Source organism: Physcomitrium patens, chromosome 25, assembly GCF_059467195.1.
Source record: "Physcomitrium patens ecotype Gransden chromosome 25, ASM5946719v1, whole genome shotgun sequence".
NCBI classification, from domain to species: domain Eukaryota; kingdom Viridiplantae; phylum Streptophyta; class Bryopsida; order Funariales; family Funariaceae; genus Physcomitrium; species Physcomitrium patens.
This window is the reverse complement of record NC_143434.1, coordinates 2323378-2342119: the sequence shown is the minus strand read 5'-3', so window position 1 is coordinate 2342119 and position 18742 is coordinate 2323378. Positions and strand designations below refer to the sequence as shown.

At 35.2% G+C, this 18742-nt stretch overlaps 1 protein-coding gene and 1 pseudogene across 3 annotated transcripts; one reads left to right on the top strand and one right to left on the bottom strand.

The window, feature by feature from the left end:
• Positions 1 to 10005: 10005 nt before the first annotated feature.
• LOC112278318 (flavonoid 3',5'-hydroxylase 1-like) lies at positions 10006 to 12382 on the bottom strand (annotated as a pseudogene). The gene is made up of 3 exons (XR_016500968.1): positions 11971 to 12382; positions 11131 to 11834; positions 10006 to 11008 (listed from the first exon to the last, which is right to left on the bottom strand). The product of XR_016500968.1 is annotated as a flavonoid 3',5'-hydroxylase 1-like (transcript).
• A 2793-nt stretch (positions 12383 to 15175) lies between these two features.
• Positions 15176 to 18502, top strand: LOC112278319 (uncharacterized). Of its 2 annotated transcripts, XM_024511603.3 has the most exons (7): positions 15176 to 16097; positions 16532 to 16708; positions 16919 to 17077; positions 17421 to 17474; positions 17657 to 17740; positions 17915 to 17971; positions 18298 to 18502. In XM_024511603.3, exons 1-7 carry the CDS (start codon positions 15456 to 15458, stop codon positions 18397 to 18399), a joined length of 1275 nt encoding a protein of 424 aa, XP_024367371.1. In that variant the 5' UTR covers positions 15176 to 15455; the 3' UTR covers positions 18400 to 18502. The 2 variants fall into 2 exon arrangements, with proteins under 2 accessions (XP_024367371.1, XP_090103985.1); XM_090247859.1 differs by lacking the exon at positions 17915 to 17971.
• The last annotated feature ends 240 nt before the right edge of the window (positions 18503 to 18742 follow it).

The following is an 18742-nucleotide window of genomic DNA, read 5'->3' as shown; positions in this document are numbered from 1 at the left end:
AGATGAGATGGCTGAACTCAAGACATATATTGACGAGAATTTAGCGAAGAATTTCATACGCCATTCAAAATCTCCAGCAGGAGCTCCAATTCTATTCGTAAAGAAAAAAGATGGATCTTTACGAATGTGTGTTGATTATCGAGGACTCAACAAGATCACAATCAAGAACAGGTATCCATTACCTTTGATATCAGGACTCCTTGACCAGTTGAATCAAGCTAAGATCTATACAAAAATAGATCTAAGAGGAGCATATAATCTAGTACGGATCAAAGAAGGAGATGAATGGAAGACTGCGTTTCGAACCAGGTATGGACATTTCGAATATAATGTCATGCCCTTTGGACTCACGAATGCACCAGCTGCTTTTCAACATCTCATGAATGATGTATTTCATGAATTCTTAGACAATTTTGTCGTCTGCTATCTAGACGATATCCTGATCTATTCCAAGAACGTCGAAGAACATGAAATACATGTTCGTCAAGTATTACAAAAACTTAGAGATGCAGGATTGTACGCCAAGATGGAAAAGTGTGTATTTCACACTACTCAAGTTGACTTTTTAGGATACATCATTTCAAATGATGGTCTTATGATGGATTCTAAGAAAGTCCAAACAATCATAGATTGGAAGATTCCAAAGACTGTAAGAGATGTCCAATGTTTCTTGGGATTTGCCAATTACTATCGGATCTTCATCAAAGATTTCTCACGAGTTGCAGCTCCACTTACACGCTTGACTAGTAAAGATAAATTTCAATGGAATCAAGAAGCGGAAGCAGCATTTGAAGCCTTGAAGACATCGTTTGTCTCTGCACCAGTCTTATATCGTGTTGACTTTTTCAAGGCATTTTTTATGGAAACAGATGCATCAGATTTTGCCTTGGGTGCAGTTTTATCACAAATGGGAACAGATGACAAACTCCATCCGATAGCTTTTCATTCAAGAAAATTCTCAGCAGCCGAGATCAATTATGAGATCCACGATAAAGAACTTCTTGCGATCGTGGATTCCTTTCAAGAATGGCGTCATTATCTAGAAGGCGCTTCTAGTCCAGTCACTGTGTATACAGATCACAAGAACCTCGAGTATTTCATGTCAGCACGCGTGTTGAATCGTCGTCAAGCTCGTTGGAGTATGTCTTTGTCAAGATTCGAGTTCATTATCACTTATCGGCCAGGAAAACAACAAGGTTTATCCGATGCCCTATCTAGACGTTCTTATTTTGCACCAAAAGAAGGAGATGCAGCTTTTGAGCAACAAAGAACGGTCCTCTTGAAACCGAAGCAATTTCATCTCCGAGCAATGAAATCAACATTGACTGTTGATTCAACTTTTCTCAAGCAAATCCAGTCCAGTATGTCCTCAGACCCTCTTGTTCATGATATCAAGAATAATTCTTCCAAGTCTCATGATTCTTCTAAGTTCGAGTTCAAGAATAATCTATTATATTTTGAAGGACGCCTATATGTTCCAGAAGGAAAAGCACGTTTGCGTGTTCTTCAAGCACGTCATGACTTTCCAGCAGCAGGGCACTTTGGATATAATAAGACTCTAGAACTCATATCAAGAGATTTTTGGTGGCCACAAATGTGGAAGTCAGTCAAAGACTTTGTACAATCATGTGATATTTGTTCAAGATCAAAAATTCCTCGACATCGACCTTACGGACTTCTTCAGCCATTACCTATACCAGAACAACCATGGTCTTCTGTTTCTATGGATTTCATCACAGATCTTCCAAACTCAAGATCTTATGATTCTATATTTGTGATAGTAGATCGTTTCACCAAGATGGCACATTTTATGCCATGTACAAAATCTATCACAGGTGAAGAAACAGCTAAGCTTTTCATTGATAATATCTATCGCTATCATGGATTACCTAAAGATATCATATCGGATAGGGGAACTCAATTTGTGTCAAGATTTTGGAGGACCCTTTTCAAGATTTTAAAAGTGGACATAAAGCTATCTTCAGCTTTCCATCCTCAAACTGATGGACAAACAGAGCGCGTAAACCAAGTCTTGGAGCAATATTTAAGGTGTACTATCAACTACCAACAAGATGATTGCACAACCCTTCTGCCATTGGCAGAGTTTGCTTATAATAATACGGTACATTCTTCCACGCAACAAACACCTTTCTTTACCAATTATGGCTATCATCCACGACTTGATACTTTTGATTTTTCAAAAGTTGATAATCCTGCAGCAGAAGATATGGTAAATCGGTTGTCAGAGTTACATGCAATAATGAAGGCGCAGTTGAAGAAAGCTCAAGAACGACAAAAGATAAATGCAGATGTATATCGTAAAGAGCAACCACAACTCAACGTGGGTGATAAGGTATGGCTACTTCGTCGCAATATCAAGACTACTCGACCTTGTGACAAGTTGGACTATCGTAGGCTTGGCCCCTTTTCTGTTTCTGAACAGATCAACCCAGTTGCATATCGGTTACATCTACCGGAGTCAATGAAGATCCATCCTGTATTCCACGTATCTCTTCTTGAACCATATAAGACAGTGGATATACAAAGAAGAAGACAAATGCCACCGCCTCCTATAGAAGTAGATAATAATGAAGAATTTGAGGTGGAAGAGATATTAGACTCAAGGCGGCGCCGAAATAAGCTGAAATATCTTGTTCATTGGCGCGGATATGATATTAGTGAGCGCACATGGGAGCCATCTAGGAATCTAGCAAATGCATCAGCTAAAGTCAAAGTTTTTCATCAACGACATCCATCAAAACTAAGATGAAAACCTCTCTCATAAAAGAGACAAGATTGAGGCAAGATAAAATTCAATTTCCTATCCTTGTTTGTAACTTCTTTGCATTTTGTGACGCTAATTAGATGGAGAGCCAACAACAAGCGGATTCAACTCAAGAACCTTCGTTTGCTGACTTACCGGATGAGACATTGCGATTGTCACAACCTTCAAGACGACGCAACCGAGATGAAGACCCTCAAGAACGACATGTTCTTTCTCGAATAGATGGTGAGATACAACGCGTTTGGTATCACGACCTTGGAAGAGATTCTCGATGTTTGGTGATATTATTGGAGATAGGAACGACTCCTGATGGTGTTTCAAATGTATTATTTGAAGGAAGTTATGAAGGCCTCAACAGTGATCAAATAACAGGGTGGTCTTCTCGCCCTGGAATGGGACACTATCGATGGCTAAGAGGACCCATCAACTATCTTCGAAGAGAATAAAGATCAGAGTATGTAGCAAATACAATTCGCCGCATATTAGATTTTCTCAATATATAATCACCGCTCCTCGTGGAACTCGTCCCTAGAAGGGGGGGTAATGTCACGGACATACATATAATTACCTATATGAATAGATAAAAGTATGTAAAAGTAGATAAAAGTAGGTTAATTGTGTAATATCTTCTAGAAAAGCTTCTTAGAAGCTTCATAGACGCTGCTTTGACTTTATAGGAGTCTATAGTTGACTTTTAGGTTAGAAACTTGGTCAATAAGTTAGCCATGTGCCACACATGTTGGAAGCTTAAAGAACAAGCTAACTACGTGATTTATCCATAGAAAACTTGCCTTGCAAGCAAAGGCATGTGGACTAGAAAGTCAACATATATTGGAGGTCTTATAGAACATCGCCACGTGGCTTCTAGTTAGATAGTATATATAGAGGCAAGAGTGAAGCCCTCTTCACTCTTGTCAACTCCTTTCTTGCTTCTAGTCCAGGTTCAAGAGTCTTTAGTTTCTTGTCTTGTGGCAATAGCCATTCCAGTTTCCTTTTAATATACCTACTTGTTTATATTTTGACTTATTATATCGAGATAGCCTTTTGGTGTATATTTTTTCTCATCGAGTCTTTGTCCTTGACATTTGGCTTCAGGAAAATTATTTTTTGTTGATCAAAAGATGTGTCTCTATCTTATAGTTGATCTTAACTACTAAGAATTTTCTTAAATGAAAAGCTATTAGATGATGTTTATTATCTGTTTCTATTTGTGATAATATAGCATTCAAAGCAAAGTCCGATGCATTTATTTCTATAAAAAATGGCTTAAAAAAGTTAGTACAATACAAGATTGGTAAAAAAATAAAAGCTATCTTCAAAGCTTCAAATGTTGCTTCTACTTCTTGATTCCATTGAAGTTTGTCTTTACAAGTCAAACGTGTAAGTAGAGCTGCAACTTGAGAGAAATTCTTCATAAAGATCTAATACTAGTTGGAAAATTCCAAAAAATATTTGACATCTTTTATTATTTTTGGAATCTTCCAATCCATAATAGTTAGAACTTTCTTAAGATCCATTATAAATACATCATTTGAAATGATGTATCTTAAGAAGTTGACCTAAGTATTGTGGAATACACACTTTTCTATCTTGACATAGACTCTATCATCTCTTAGTTTTTGTAACACATGACAAACATGAAGTTTATGTTCTTCTATATTCTTAGAATAGATTAAAATATCATTTAGATAATAGATAAAAAATTAATTAAAAAAATCTCAAAAAACATCATTCATTAGATATTAGAAAAATATTGGTGCATTTGTAAGTCGAAAAGGCATGATGTTGAATTCAAAATGTCCATATCTTATTCAAAATGTAGTCTTCCATTCATCTTGTTCTTTGATGCATACCACATTGTATGCTCTTTGTAGATCTATTTTTGTATAAATCTTAGCTTAATACAATTGATCAAAAAATTTGGATATCAAAAGTAGCAAATATCTATTCTTGATAATGATTTTATTGAATCCTTGATAGTCAACACTCATCTCCAATGATCTATTCTTTTTCTTTATAAATAAAATTGAAGCTCCTCCTAAAGATTTAAAATGGCATATGAAGTTCTTAAACAAATTTTTTTTTCAGTATACTCTTTGATTTTAGCCAACTCATTTTGTAATGAATTGTAAATTGTTCCAAATGGTAGTTAAGCTCCTTCTTGAAGGTCAACTGAGTACTCATAGGAATGATGTTTCAGTAGAGTATTTGCATTCTTCTTCTCAAATACATCTTAAAAATCTTAATATTGGCTTGAAATATCACTTAAAGTCTTCTCACTATTAGAAACAAGTGTGGCATAAATGACATAAGATAATCTTTTTTTTGTACCATGCAAGAAAGCTCTTGTAGCTATAAATATAGATATAATTATACTAGACTTATGATTTTCTACTTAATCAACTATATTCTTAGTTATATTTTTAGAAAAGTCAAGACTATAAGAAATTCAATTCATTTTTGGATTATATTTTTTTAGCTATGATAAATCTAAAATGATTGGATTAAAAGAAGATCTAATGATATTAAATATTAAAAAGCTACTATGACCATTAGTTGTTACTTCTATAGGAAGGATTTTATGGATAACATTTCTTAAAGACAATGGACAATCATTTATGACTTCTACATCAATAAGTTTAATTTTTTTTACTAAAAGTATGTTATGTCTTTTAGCAAATTCTTCATCTAAGAAACACACTGAGATTCTTGAATCTAATAAGATAGAGGCTTTGTGATGTTTAGGTCGTAAAATAATATTTATTATAAAATAAGAAGTGGGTTCTGAAGAGAAAATGGGACCTTTACTAGGTATTGTACAAGGTTCCAATCACACGGTTCTTATTGTAGGTAGACAAATTTTTTTTTGACATACTATCTTTTTTGACAGTCCTACTCTTCATTTTGTGATTGTGTTGCTTCTTTGGAAAATGTTGAGTAATGTACTTAAGTTTTCTATAATATAAGTACAATCCTTTGTAACTACGATGAGTTTTTTTTTTCTCAATAAGAAGTTTGAAACGTACTACATCAATTTGTATATCTTCTACTTCTAAATATATATATATATATATATATATATATAGAGAGAGAGAGAGAGAGAGAGAGAGAAGAAGTTGATATTATCATTAAATTATAGTAATATTGAAGTACACTTGTATGACTTTTAGATCAAAATTTAAAAAGTCAATTATCATACCTTATAGCAAAGTCAATTGTTTAACTCAATGTTTTAGGATCAGGTAAGTTGAGCATTAATTTTTTTACTTCATATTATAATCCGTAGAGAAGTTGACAAACAAGTGCAATATCATCCTATTTGATATCAGTTGCAAGTTGACAAAACTGTAAAGCATATAATATTACCAATCAATTATTTTTTCACAAAATACGGATCTTATTGATTACAACACAAATTGCATCATGTTTTTCATACATAGATTGAAACTTTGCCAAAAAAACCTCAAGATTATCTAATATTAGATTTCATCATTCAAAAAAAAATAAAAATCATGATAATATTGAACTTAAAAAAAGTCTATCAATGAATCTAATTTGCGATCCTAGAGTTGAATAGCTTTGAAATTGAAGTTCAATTACAAGTAGTATTTGATTGATAAATCTTCAAAACTTGGATCTTATACCATAAAACTTCTCGAGCAATGCAATCCTGGGTTCTCTAATATCAGAAGGATGTTCCACCATAGGAGAAGAGACATGATTTGGTGTAGATGTTGAAGCAGTTCCAATCATCTCTATATCTTTGCTTTCTACCATTTTTATTACTCTTTGTGGTGGTAATTAAGTTGATACATTATAAGTATTAACTTCTTTAATTACTTTTACATTTAAATCATTGTAATTTTTATTTCAAGAAGCTCTATAATGATAAAAGTTTAAAAAAAAAGATGTTTAATATTACTCAAGATAAATAGAAGAAAAAAATTAAAACAAAGAAAAAATATTAAAGACAATATCAGTTTAAAAGAGGGTAATCTGCAACTCTTAATATGCTCAAGTCTTATGAAGAGAAAAAAAAATAATCCACTCTTAATGAAGAAAAGACTAAGTTTTGATATTGTAATGACTCTTGTTAATCTATCAAGGACGAGAATTTGATGAAAGTAAATAATTAATAAGACTCTCTCAAAGAAATATGAAAAAAATAGAAATAGAAAAGTATGTATATTTAAGAAGAAACTAAAATTTCTATTGCCAAAAGACAAAGAAATTAGAGACTCTTAAAACTAGATTAGAAACAAAAAAAGAATTGGCAAGAGTGAAGAAGGCTTCTTTCTTACCTATATATATACTATGTACCTAGAATTTATGTGGTGACATTCTATAAGACCTCCAAATATGTGTTGACTTTGCATGACATGTATCTTAACTTGTAAGATAAGTTCTCTATATAGATTCCACATAGTTAGCTCATTTTGCAAGCTACAAATACATATGGCATGTGGTTAGCTTATTGACAATTTTTTTAATCTACTAATCAACTTTAAACTTATATAAAGTCAAAAAAACATCTAAGAAGCTTTTAAAAAGCTTCTTTAAAGATATTATGAAATTAATCTATTTTTACTTATTTATATCTATTCATATTATCTAGGTCATAATTACAATATATATATATATATATATATATATATATATATATATTGTGGCAATACATGTAGAAGTTATAGATAATTATTTATTATCTTTTAGAAATATTATCCATGAAATTATCATATTATGTATAAAAATTAAATATTATAATAACTTAATAATATTTAATATAATTAGATTTTCTTTCAATTCAATCATTTTTAAAGTAATTTGGCTAAAAAATTATAATCTTAATTTATTTAATAATTTAATCCATAATTTTATTAGCTAAGTATAAATCTTTACATTTAATACAATCAAATCTTTAATGGTAGATATGCCACATCTATTTTTTTATGGTAAAAAGACTTTAAGTGGCATTCTAAGCTAATACAAAGATTATTAAGATATTTTTGGAAAAAAAAATGTATGTAGACTTCTAAAACATTGTCTCTATGACTATTCCATTGATCTTCAAGAAAGAACTTAAGTACCATTCAAAACAAATTTTAGCTTATCATATAATAAGTTGACTGCACTCAAGGAATATATTGATAAGAATATGATTGAAAACTTTATATGCCATTCTAAACCTCCAACTAGAATTCTTATGTTATTTATAAAGAAAAAGACAAATCTTTATGGATGTATGTAGACTATCAACAATTCAATAAGATCACCATCAAAAATAGATATTTTTTACTTTTAATTTCAAGACTTCTTGATATATTCAATCAAGCAAAAATATATATTAAAATATATCTACAAGGAACATACAATCTAGACCACATAAAAGAAAGAGATGAATGGAAGATTGGATTATAAACTAGGTATAGAAATTTCAAATATACTTTTATACCTTTTGGGTTCATAATTGTATTAGCTATTTTTTAATTTTTAATAAATAATATATTTTATAATTTTGTTAATGATTTTGTTATTTTTTATCTAGACAATATTTTAATCCATTCTAAAAACATAAAACAACATGAACTTCTTATTCATAATGCATTACAAATATTTAAAGATGTAAGTTTATATGCCAAAATAAAAAAGTATATATTTTATACTACTCAAGTTGACTTTTTATAATACATTATTTCAAATAATAGCCTTATGATGGATCTTAAAAATGTATAGATTATTATAGATTAAAAGATTTTAATAATAACTAGAAATGTACATTGATTGTTAGAATTTGGTAATTTTTATTGGATCTTTATGAAGAATTTTTTTCAAGTTGCAACTTCACTTACATGTTTGACATGTAAAGACAAATTTGAATGGAGTAAAGAAGTTGAAGCATTGTTTGAAGCTTTGAAGACATCATTTAATTCTACACCACCTTGTATTGCATTGATTTCTTCAAATTCTTCTTCATAGAAACAAATGTATTAGATTTTGCTTTAATATAGCATTATCAAAAATGAGAGCAGATGACAAACTCTACCTAGCACCTTTCTATTCCAAGAAATTTTTAGTAGCTAAGATCAACTATGAGATTTCCAATAAGACCTTCTTATAATTATAGATTTATTTTAAAAATGACACCATTATCTAAAAGATACTTCCATTCTAATTATTATATATAGAGATTAGAAGAATCTTAAATATTTTATTTCAATATCTATTTTGAATTGTTGCCAAGCTTATTAGAGTATATTTTTATTAAAATTTGATTTTAAGATCTGTTACCAATAAAAAAATAAATAAAAAAAAAAAAATTGTTAGCCATCTTTTCTAAATATTCCTATTATGCATAAAATAAAAATAAAAAAATAAGTTGCTTTTGATTAATAAAAAATAAAATGAAGCTAAAGCAATTTCATCTTTGAGCAATAAAATCAACATTGATTGTTGATTCAATCTTCCTAAGCAAGTTTAATCTAGTATATCTTCTAATCTTCTTATTCATAATATTAAGAATAATTTTTTAAAGTTTCATGATACTCCTAAGTTTAAGTTCAAGAATAATCTATTACAGTTTGAAAGTCACTAATATGTTTTAGAAGGTGAAAAACAATTACATGTTCTTCAAGCTTGTCAAAACTTTCCAATAATAGGATATTCTAAATATAATAAGATTTTAAAGCTAATCTTTACAAATTTTTGGTAGTCTCAAATGTAGAAGTCAAAGATTTTGTACAATCATATAACATTTGTTTAAAATCAAAAATCCTTTGTCATCAACCTAATAGATTTCTTTAGCTATTATCAATTCTAAAACAAATATAGCCTTTTATTTTTATAAATTTTATCTTAAACCTTTCAATTTCAAGGCCTTATGATTCTATATTTGTGATAGTAGACTATTTCACCAAGATAGTATATTTTGTATCTTCTATAAAATCTATCATAAGTGAAAAAATAACTAAGCTTTTTCTTAATAATATGTATAGCTATCATCTATTGTCAGGACATATTATATCATATAGGGAGATTCAATTTGTACCAAGGTTTTGGAATAATCTTTTTAAGATTGTAAAGATAGACATAAAACTATCTTCAACTTTTTATCCTCAAACTAATAGACAAATGAAACTCGTAAATCAAGTTTTGGTGCAATATAAGAGGTGTACTATCAACTACTAACAAGATAATTAGACAATTTTTTTCCCATTGGCAAATTTTGCTTATAATAATATAATATATTTATTCATTAAATAAATATCTTTTTTTGCTAATTATGATTATCATCCATGACTTGATACTTTTGACTTTTTAAAAGTTGATAATCTTACAATAGAAGATTTAATAAATTATTTATCAAAGCTACATACAACAATAAAGATACAATTAAAAAAAATTCAATTGAATCATGTTGTTTTCATGATGTACCAACCATGTTCATGTCATCTTCTTATTTACTTGGTTAATTGTTTTGTTCAATTGTTATGAGGCAAGTTTCAATTGTTTTAATACGCATCATGTTTTTTCAATGCTATTTCCAAGTCACTCGAGTTATGGCGATGCCTGGAGGAGCAGAGACGCTAGGGGTCGGGGCTTGGCGAGCAAGCACAAGGGCTTCTGGCGGAAGCTCATGAAGCTGTAATAGTCCACCATGTCCACCACCACCGCGTCTCCTTCTCCGCCTCCGCTCTCTCTCTCACTCGTCGCCGTCTCCCACTCGAAGCATTGCAGCAGATTCGCCAGCATCGACGTCACCATCGTGTTGCCCAGTTGTTGCTCCGGACACATTCGTCGCCCTGCGCCGAACGGCATCAGTTGGTAGAAGTCGTTCCCCGCCACTGGATCCACCTCTGGACTCCTCACAAACCTGGTGGGGTCGAACTTGTCTGGATTCTCGTACACGCTGGGGTCGCGATGGATGGCGAAGATGTTCACGATCAGTTCTGTGTGGGCCGGAAACTCGCACCCCGAGATCACGCACGACTCGTGTGATTCATGGCGAACAGAGAGTGGCGCGGACGGATGCATTCTGTAATTCTCCTTCACGATGGCTTGCAGAAAGGGAAGGTTGGGGATGTCCGATTCTTGGACCAGGCGGTCTTGCACGACCGCATCCAGCTCTGCTTGGGCTTTCTTCCTGATGTCGGGATTCGCCATTAGCTCCGCCATCGCCCATTCTACGGTGTTGGCGCTCGCATCTGTTCCCGCATTCAGCAAGCCCTGAAGCATATCCAGTGGTCATTGTTGTTACCACTGATAAAAACCTACACACCAACTTCTTGCTTGTGTTTAAGCGGCGCGATTGATATCTTTGACATCAGGTGGGACAGAGAGGTTCTCACCACAACGAGGGATACTATGTCTCTGTCAGGAAGCCGATCACCATCATCGAGAGATGTTTTCAGCAACACATCGATGTAATCTGGCACGTAATCTGTGTCGCTGGGGTACATTTTTTGCGCTCGCTCCCTGTGCTCGTCTACTTGAAAGATGTTGCCAACGAGCGACGCGCCGAGCGCACGTAATCCCTGCATCTCTGACACCCAACCTTGCAACTTTGTGACGAAGCTCAAGTAAGGAACATAGTCGCAGATCATGAAGTCCCCGTTTACCACAAAGGTGCGCCGCAACATTTCGTCGAAATCTCGCTTCTTCTCGTCATTGTCAACGCCCATTTCAAAGATCCTTTTGTTAGAGAGCATCATGGTCATATTATTGGCTGTCACTGAAGTGAGCCAGCTCTTGAGATGAATGGGCTTGCCCTTGTGGGAGTCCTCCACAAGAACTTTCAACATGTAGTGAATTTCCTTTCTTCTGATCGGCTCATGTGAAGCATGCACAGCTGGGGAGAACAACTGCGTGTTTGCAATTCGTCTAAGACGGCGCCAGAAAGGTCCATAAGGTGCGTAGCCCAGGTTTCTGTAAGCACCTGCTGTAAGAATGTTGAAGGCAAGCGTCGGCGGTCGCGATGCGAAAGTGGCATCGTGCTTGCGGAAAATCTCCTTGGCCGCCGCAGCTGTCGAGACTACCAGACATGGCTTTTGGCCTGCTTGCACTCTCGACATTAGCGTTAGTGTTACAGCTGTTCGAAGTCGCCATGAATCAATCGCACATGACAAACGCAAGCAATTCCAAGCCAGTGCGTCAGCCAATTCGCCCATATGAACCAAACGCAGACATACCTAGTTGAAGATACATGAGACCTCCATACTTGAGGGCCAATTTCCGCAGAGATTTTGGGCTTCTGGGACCCGAGCAAGAGTGGCAAGTTTCCAACGATGGGCCACGGCCAAGGACCAGGAGGAAGCTTCTTTCGGCGCTGATACACCATCGCAACATATAGCACCGCAATCGTTGCAATCGCTGTCACCAGAATTGTCGAAGTTGAGTGCAGGCCTCCATCTTGTTGCTGCAACCGATTGCTGCAAGATTGCAAACTCTTGAAATCCATGGCGAGCTGGATAGAGAGGGGGTTCCCTTAGCAAGCTTGGCTACAAAGCAAGGAAACTGCAATGCTCTCAAGATCAGCTTAGCAGTACAATGGAGACAAGGTATGTGTGAGGATCCATGTGTTCGCCAAAGCCAACATTGTGATGTTCTGGCAGCAGGAAATAAGCTCGAAAGCTTCGTGGCAGAGTGTGTATTGTTGAAATCGAGGTGGCCGGTGGTACTGACATAGTACCTCTATTGTCTTTGTCAGGATATGCTTTTCAGTTCTGTCTGTAAGTAGCTACAGCGACTACGTGACGCAAGCTCTGAGTGGAGAAATTCCATCAGCGAAACTTTTGTAGTCTTCGTGTTCTATGTAATGCTGAGATGGGGTCCGGCGGTCCAGATGTGCTTATATAACTTGGAGGCAAGTTCCACGTAGGACTTTATTTCTTTATGACAACAAAAGTTGCGCTGAAATGTTAGTACTTCTGTTCGATACATTGCGTTGAAAGATCATCAGAAGTGATTTCAAAAACTACAATTCGCCACCTAACGAGGTGCTGTCAACATATCTTGATTCTAGCATTATTTGCTTCAAGGGTATGAGCATAGTGTTAAGGCAATGGACACAACCTTTGATTTTGGAAGAAATATTGATATCTTATCTGGATTGGAAACTACAGTGTCGTCATCAGACACGTGAGTTTGTTTTGTAAACGTATAACAATGTCGGGCGCGGACGAAGAAGCATAATGTAGAATAGGACAAAGTAGGCACAAGCATGAAATTACGAAACATTCGCTAAGAATTACCTTTAAAATTGGTGTTTTGTGATATTGATATTCTGTACCTAACTACATAGAATTACATACATAAATTCAGATTCAATATCTGAAGTTATCTCTTACAGAAAATATTTTTTACAACTTGTGGCCTGTAATTTTTTTTGATAACATCTCCATTATTCCTGGATTAACCTTTGTTGCTTAAAAATGGTTATCTACATGTGTTTTGGATTTTTCATTAAGATGAATTTATGCTTTTATGTTTTTTAAAAACGGGAAAAATGAATGTCTTTTTGTTATAATTGGATGAGCAATTGGATATGATTACTGCAAATTGTTCTCTTACCACAACATCTACAGTTTTGCATTATTTATTTATTTTTACACTAATACATGTTTATGTAAAAGCATGATTACATGACAAAAAACTATCAATGGTGGAGGATAAATAACAATATCAACGATTGAAGCAATGGTATACTTTAGATACTATTGAAAGCTGATGTAGAAATATTAATACATTCGTTCCCATGTTTCCACATTCTGTCGTTCCATGGTTCCCTAGTTCCTATATTCCCACATTCTCTGATTCCTTTGTTCCCCAAGTTTCATGCATTCTCCAAGTTCCCTTCTTCACATTCAATTAAAAGACTTCTTTGCGTCTTTGTGTTCCACCTAAACAGTCTTATATAATAGATATATATTTATTAAAAATTTAAAGTGTTCTATAATATCATCTACAAACCATGTCACCAATTTTAACATAACCAAGAATAAAATGACTTTCTTTCCTTTTAAAGGCAAACTTCTATAGACTTGCAATGAATTGATATACATTACTCTTAGTCTGTCTAGACCTAATGTGATGAACAACTCATTTTACTTGTATTTGAGAAATATGATTTCAGTACCAAATTTTTGCCGATATTGTAAAAACTCATTCAACTGCCACACATGTAAGACAAAATAATGTGATTCTTTAATAAATAAAAAACCAGAGAGTGATGGAAAGTTGAATTATAACTTCATATTGATATTGATAAGCATATGGGTGTTAACAGTGTCACTTCGAAAATCACAAAGTACCAAAGCAAGACCACCACCAAAAGTAGTTGAGTGATACAAAAAAGAAAAGTCAACAGAATAATGCCATTTGATCTTGAAGATATATTTATAGAAAAATATCAACATTTCATACAGGATTATACATAATAAAATAGTTACATAATCCATTAATTTTATTTTAAGAATATATCACGTAAATACATTTTCAAATAAAAAAAGCTAGAAATAATAGCAATTAAAACTGAAAATACTTGGAAAGCTGGAGGCTCACCCATATATTTCATACCTCAATGGTTTGAGCACCAGATATTTTTCAAAAATATTCTCCACTTTATTTATTTATTTCTTAATTTTATGCTACTGGGAACCAAGAACGTTTTCATTGATAGTTCAAATTGAAGGAACAGAATGGAGTCTATTCCTTTGGAAAGTTCTTATCCGTTTTCAACAATTATTTTTTAGTGTATTCTTTGAATATAAACTCTAATGCCTGTGAAGAAAATAGAAAATTCTAAACAAGTTGTGAATGAAACAATGATCAAGGAGTTGGTAAATGAAATAAAATAAACTTATCATCATTATAGTTATTTAGAAAATCACATTTTTAAAACTTTCATAATGTTGTGCAAAGTATGCACTTCACCACTATAATATATATATATATATATATATATTTATTTATTTATTTATTTATTTACACGTAATAATTTGAACAATGCACTTTTAAAAGAAAATTAAAATCCAATATTTGATCAAGTCCATGCATATAAAGGCAAGTTTTTAAAGTAAAGGTAAACAAACCCATCACAAACAAGCAATAATACATTCTCTCTACTAATCAAGCACCATTATTCAAACATCAAAGCACTCTTCATGAAGCAAGATAGCTTCCAAAAGTGCTAGTCTTCCATCCAAAAAACACTACTTGTATTTCCAAAAAAGAAAAGAAAAAATTAAAAATATAATTGCAACCTTTGATACTCCACATTACAGAGAGTTCACATTCAAGCCGAAAACCGGAGAGTTGTGAAGAAACACATTAAAAATGGTAGCTTAAGGAGGGCCACTCTTTAAGGGAGGATCCTCACCCTCTAGGCCACCTTCCCATTCACCATCGCCTCCGTCTCGCGCACTCCATCGCGATGCTCGTTGTCATCACTCACCAGATTGCTTGCCTGGGCGTGCTGCAACAACAAATCGCACGCCCACAGCCATCTCGCAGCACCACCATGCCGCTGTGGTCTTGCATTGCGGCGTGTGACATGATGCACTCTGGTGGCTCGTCGACGATCTCTTATCTGGTCTCTTATGCGCGTTTCTGAGGTTCGGTCCACAGCCTCAATCGACAAGACGGATCCGGATTCGTCAGCACAGTCTTGTCGTGTATGGAGGCTATTGATGTGTACAGGGTTTGTTTCGGATGCTCCGTAGTGGGGAGTGTGAGGACGGAGGGACTGGCGGTAGGAAGAATGTTTGATACCCGCCTTTGTAACATGGTTTCGGTGTTGAGCACCTGCACGTCCTCGCCTTGGGTTACGCCAGTCGGAACTGTGAGCGGTTACTCGCTTAGAATTGAATCACGTGCTAGTGTGTCTAATTCTTGTTTTGGAATTCGTTTTCCTCGACGTAGCCATTCGATATGGATCTTGCCTCCACCACATTGTTCCAAGGGAGATGGCGACGAGCACGAGGAGTCTTTCTCCGAGAGCTCTGAAAACTCGAGTTCCTGGCAACACAGTCAAGATGACCTTGTGGGTCATGGTGGTGTCGGATCGCCACTGTCCAACTCACCAGATGAAGCGGAGCTGAATAGGTTGAGGCGAGAAAATTCGGAGTTGCGAGGTTCTCTTGGAGAGTTGTCGAAGTCTCTTGCGTCGGTTTCTGCCGCTTTATCTGAAGTCTCACGAGCTGTGCAGCTTGTGACTATTGCAGTAGGCTACGGACGCCCGGCAGATGGAGTTGATTTGACAGAGGCTCCTCCTGCTGTAGAGATGACCGAAATTCCGCCTGAAAAGACAGCTGAACAAGTACGCAGCATCTTTCTGATTCGTTTTTGCCCCGCTTGCTTTCTCCTGCTGCTAGGCATGGTGAATTGACCTAATCCTTTGAATTTGCGTAAGTAGAATCATTGTGTAATGCTCGTGTACTCTCTGAGACTTCGCGAAATTCTCAATGGAAAGTACTTCCAATTGATGAAGGTGGTTATTGGCATCTTTTGAGACCTTGGTCTAGAATTGGAAGTAATGTAGAACTAGGGTGTTTGCCAGAATCTTGGATCCCGCAGCTTGTGTGGAGTTGGTTATTGCTACGAATTTATGGGCAGTTTAGACGCCAGGAGCGTGCCGAATATGCTTTTGTTTATCAAATGTGTTTACATATCACAAATTGTGTTTCATCAAGCTGGAACATCGCCGTTTTGCCACAAAATGATTTACTGAGGCCCCAGTCTGTGTTTTATCAGGAGCCACAACCGCTACCAACTGGCGCAGGAATTCCAGAAATTACAGATATCCCTCAAATTGAAGATCCTGTAGAGAGACAGCTAATGGAGCAGAATGTCAAGGCTCATAAGATAGCATATAAGATCCAGCAAGTATTTTTCCAGGCTCGAATAGAAGGCTTAGGAAAACCCTTTCAGGTACTCTCAAGTTGTCCTTTCACAAAGTCACGCTTTGTTTTCCACAACTACAAGCTGTGTGCCAGTTGCACCTCAAACTACGTAGGACTAAGAGTAGCAGGGATTCGATGAAAATTGTTGGGGGAGTGGATTCGATACCTTCACAGCAAGAACCGACTATTGATTAAGCAAGAATTGATTGGCACTTGCATCCTTTACTGTTGAATTCAGCTTGCGGCAGAAGATTTTGTAACAAATTGTATGGAGGCACACACGATGGGAATTGGACTGAAAGAGCTACAGTTGCAGCTAATTTTATTAGAAGGGTCCCTTACAGGTGCATTTTCGATCCGGAATCAACGATACTCGGATGATCCAATCATGAGCGAGGTAATACAGGCGTCGGCATTTTCTCTTGTTCAAGTTGTTCTTGCTGCCAATTCCTTGTAGAAAAGTCCTCAGTAATTTCTGCAAAGAAAGTTTTAGTGTTTTTCGGTTGATGAATGATCCTCTAATGTGATTCACAGTATTTAAAATGATTGGAACTAAATGTGAGTCATAGATGGTTGAAACTGAGAATTTAAATTGTGACTCTATGTTTAAAGCTAGGTTGATATCATTTGTCATACTTCGCCGTTGTTCCAAACTGCATTTCTTTCCATCGTCATTTTACAACCAAAACTTGAAGCGACTGGTATAGATTTAGAGCTTAAATCATATTTGCGAAGTGCAGGAGAGTAGGCTGCGATCCTCATGGGTCCAACTTATCTATTCGACACTGGCTGAGGTATGCAGTCTGTCATATCTTTCGACATAATTTAACCTCGTTGTTGATTTTGCATCGTAACATCCTTGCATTTTGGTAAGAATGCGAGAGATTGATAGTTCAGAGTCCAATTCATGTTTCATTGGATCTCTAGATGGCGTCAATTAACTGGTTTTCCATGCTTTGCGTTCACCTGTTTCAAGGTCAAAGCAAGAAGGTCTCGGCTTGAGCCTGAAGCTAGCAAAGAGAGGGAAGAACCTGGCCCTTCATATGATTTCGTCAAGCAAGTAAGCAATAAATGACTAGGTTTCTTATATTAATATCTTACCAATTCAAGTGGAACTAGGATATTTGAAAGTGGTGCCGGATTTCGACTCACTGCATATTCTGCACCCTTGAAATATATCCTCTGAAACTTTAATGAGCCACGGAATAATTAGTGATCTATCTGTTTGTTACAGTTGGTGATACTAGCATTTGAGCAAGGCTACGATATTGAGCGTCTTAAACTTGAGCAGGCGAGTTCCTTTAAAAATATATCTATATTGATGTACTAATCTGGTGTACGTACCGACTTTGTGATTCGTTCTATCCTAATCCTTCATATATGATACCCAATTATATTTTGGATGGTCTTATTGTTTTCAGAAGTTGAGTTTACTGTAAGCAAAGGTAGCTTGTTATGTCTGAAAAGGCCGCTTGCTCAGGATGAACTCTTCCCAGTAAAACTCAGAAATTGAACTGTAGGTACTTATATAAATTATTGGGTTCAAAGAAGTTGGGTTGTTTGGATCTCTTTATTTACACTCATAGTGTGCTAATATTTGAATTTGTTTGTCTGCAGAATATGTCAGGCCCTTCAATGTCGGGTGCGGTGAAAACCATGCGGCAGTGCACTTACTTGGTTTTTCTAACGTTGCAAAAGGCAATTAATGATGCCTTGTAAATGGTTACTGCTGCTTCAGTGACCACTCTGTAACCTTGGTTGACTAAGATGTTTGGTACTTAAGAACCATTTTCGCTTGTAATGCAGGCACTTCTTTTAAGACTGTTGAGGTATGCTGTTCATGTACTTATCCTGCGGTTTGTGGTTTCACCAAGCTGTCCAAAAGTTATATCCACCGGTCCTAAGATTCAATTAGACTTGGTTACGTTTAACCCACTGGTTTCACGATGTATAAACGAAGAGAAAACTGCTATGCTAGTTGATTGATTCTTTGCTTGGAGTGCACTCAGTTGCCCTCGTCATGTAGTAATTGTCTTTATTACAGAGTTATAAATATGTCAAA

Excerpts from the sequence above, each read along its gene's own strand:
- LOC112278319 (XM_024511603.3), top strand. The coding sequence starts at position 15,456 with ATGGAGGCTATTGATGTGTACAGGGTTTGTTTCGGATGCTCCGTAGTG. Across the intron at positions 17,078-17,420 it reads ATGATCCAATCATGAGCGAG|GAGAGTAGGCTGCGATCCTC; the intron begins GTAATACAGGCG and ends TGCGAAGTGCAG. Across the intron at positions 17,972-18,297 it reads AGCGTCTTAAACTTGAGCAG|AATATGTCAGGCCCTTCAAT; the intron begins GCGAGTTCCTTT and ends GTTTGTCTGCAG.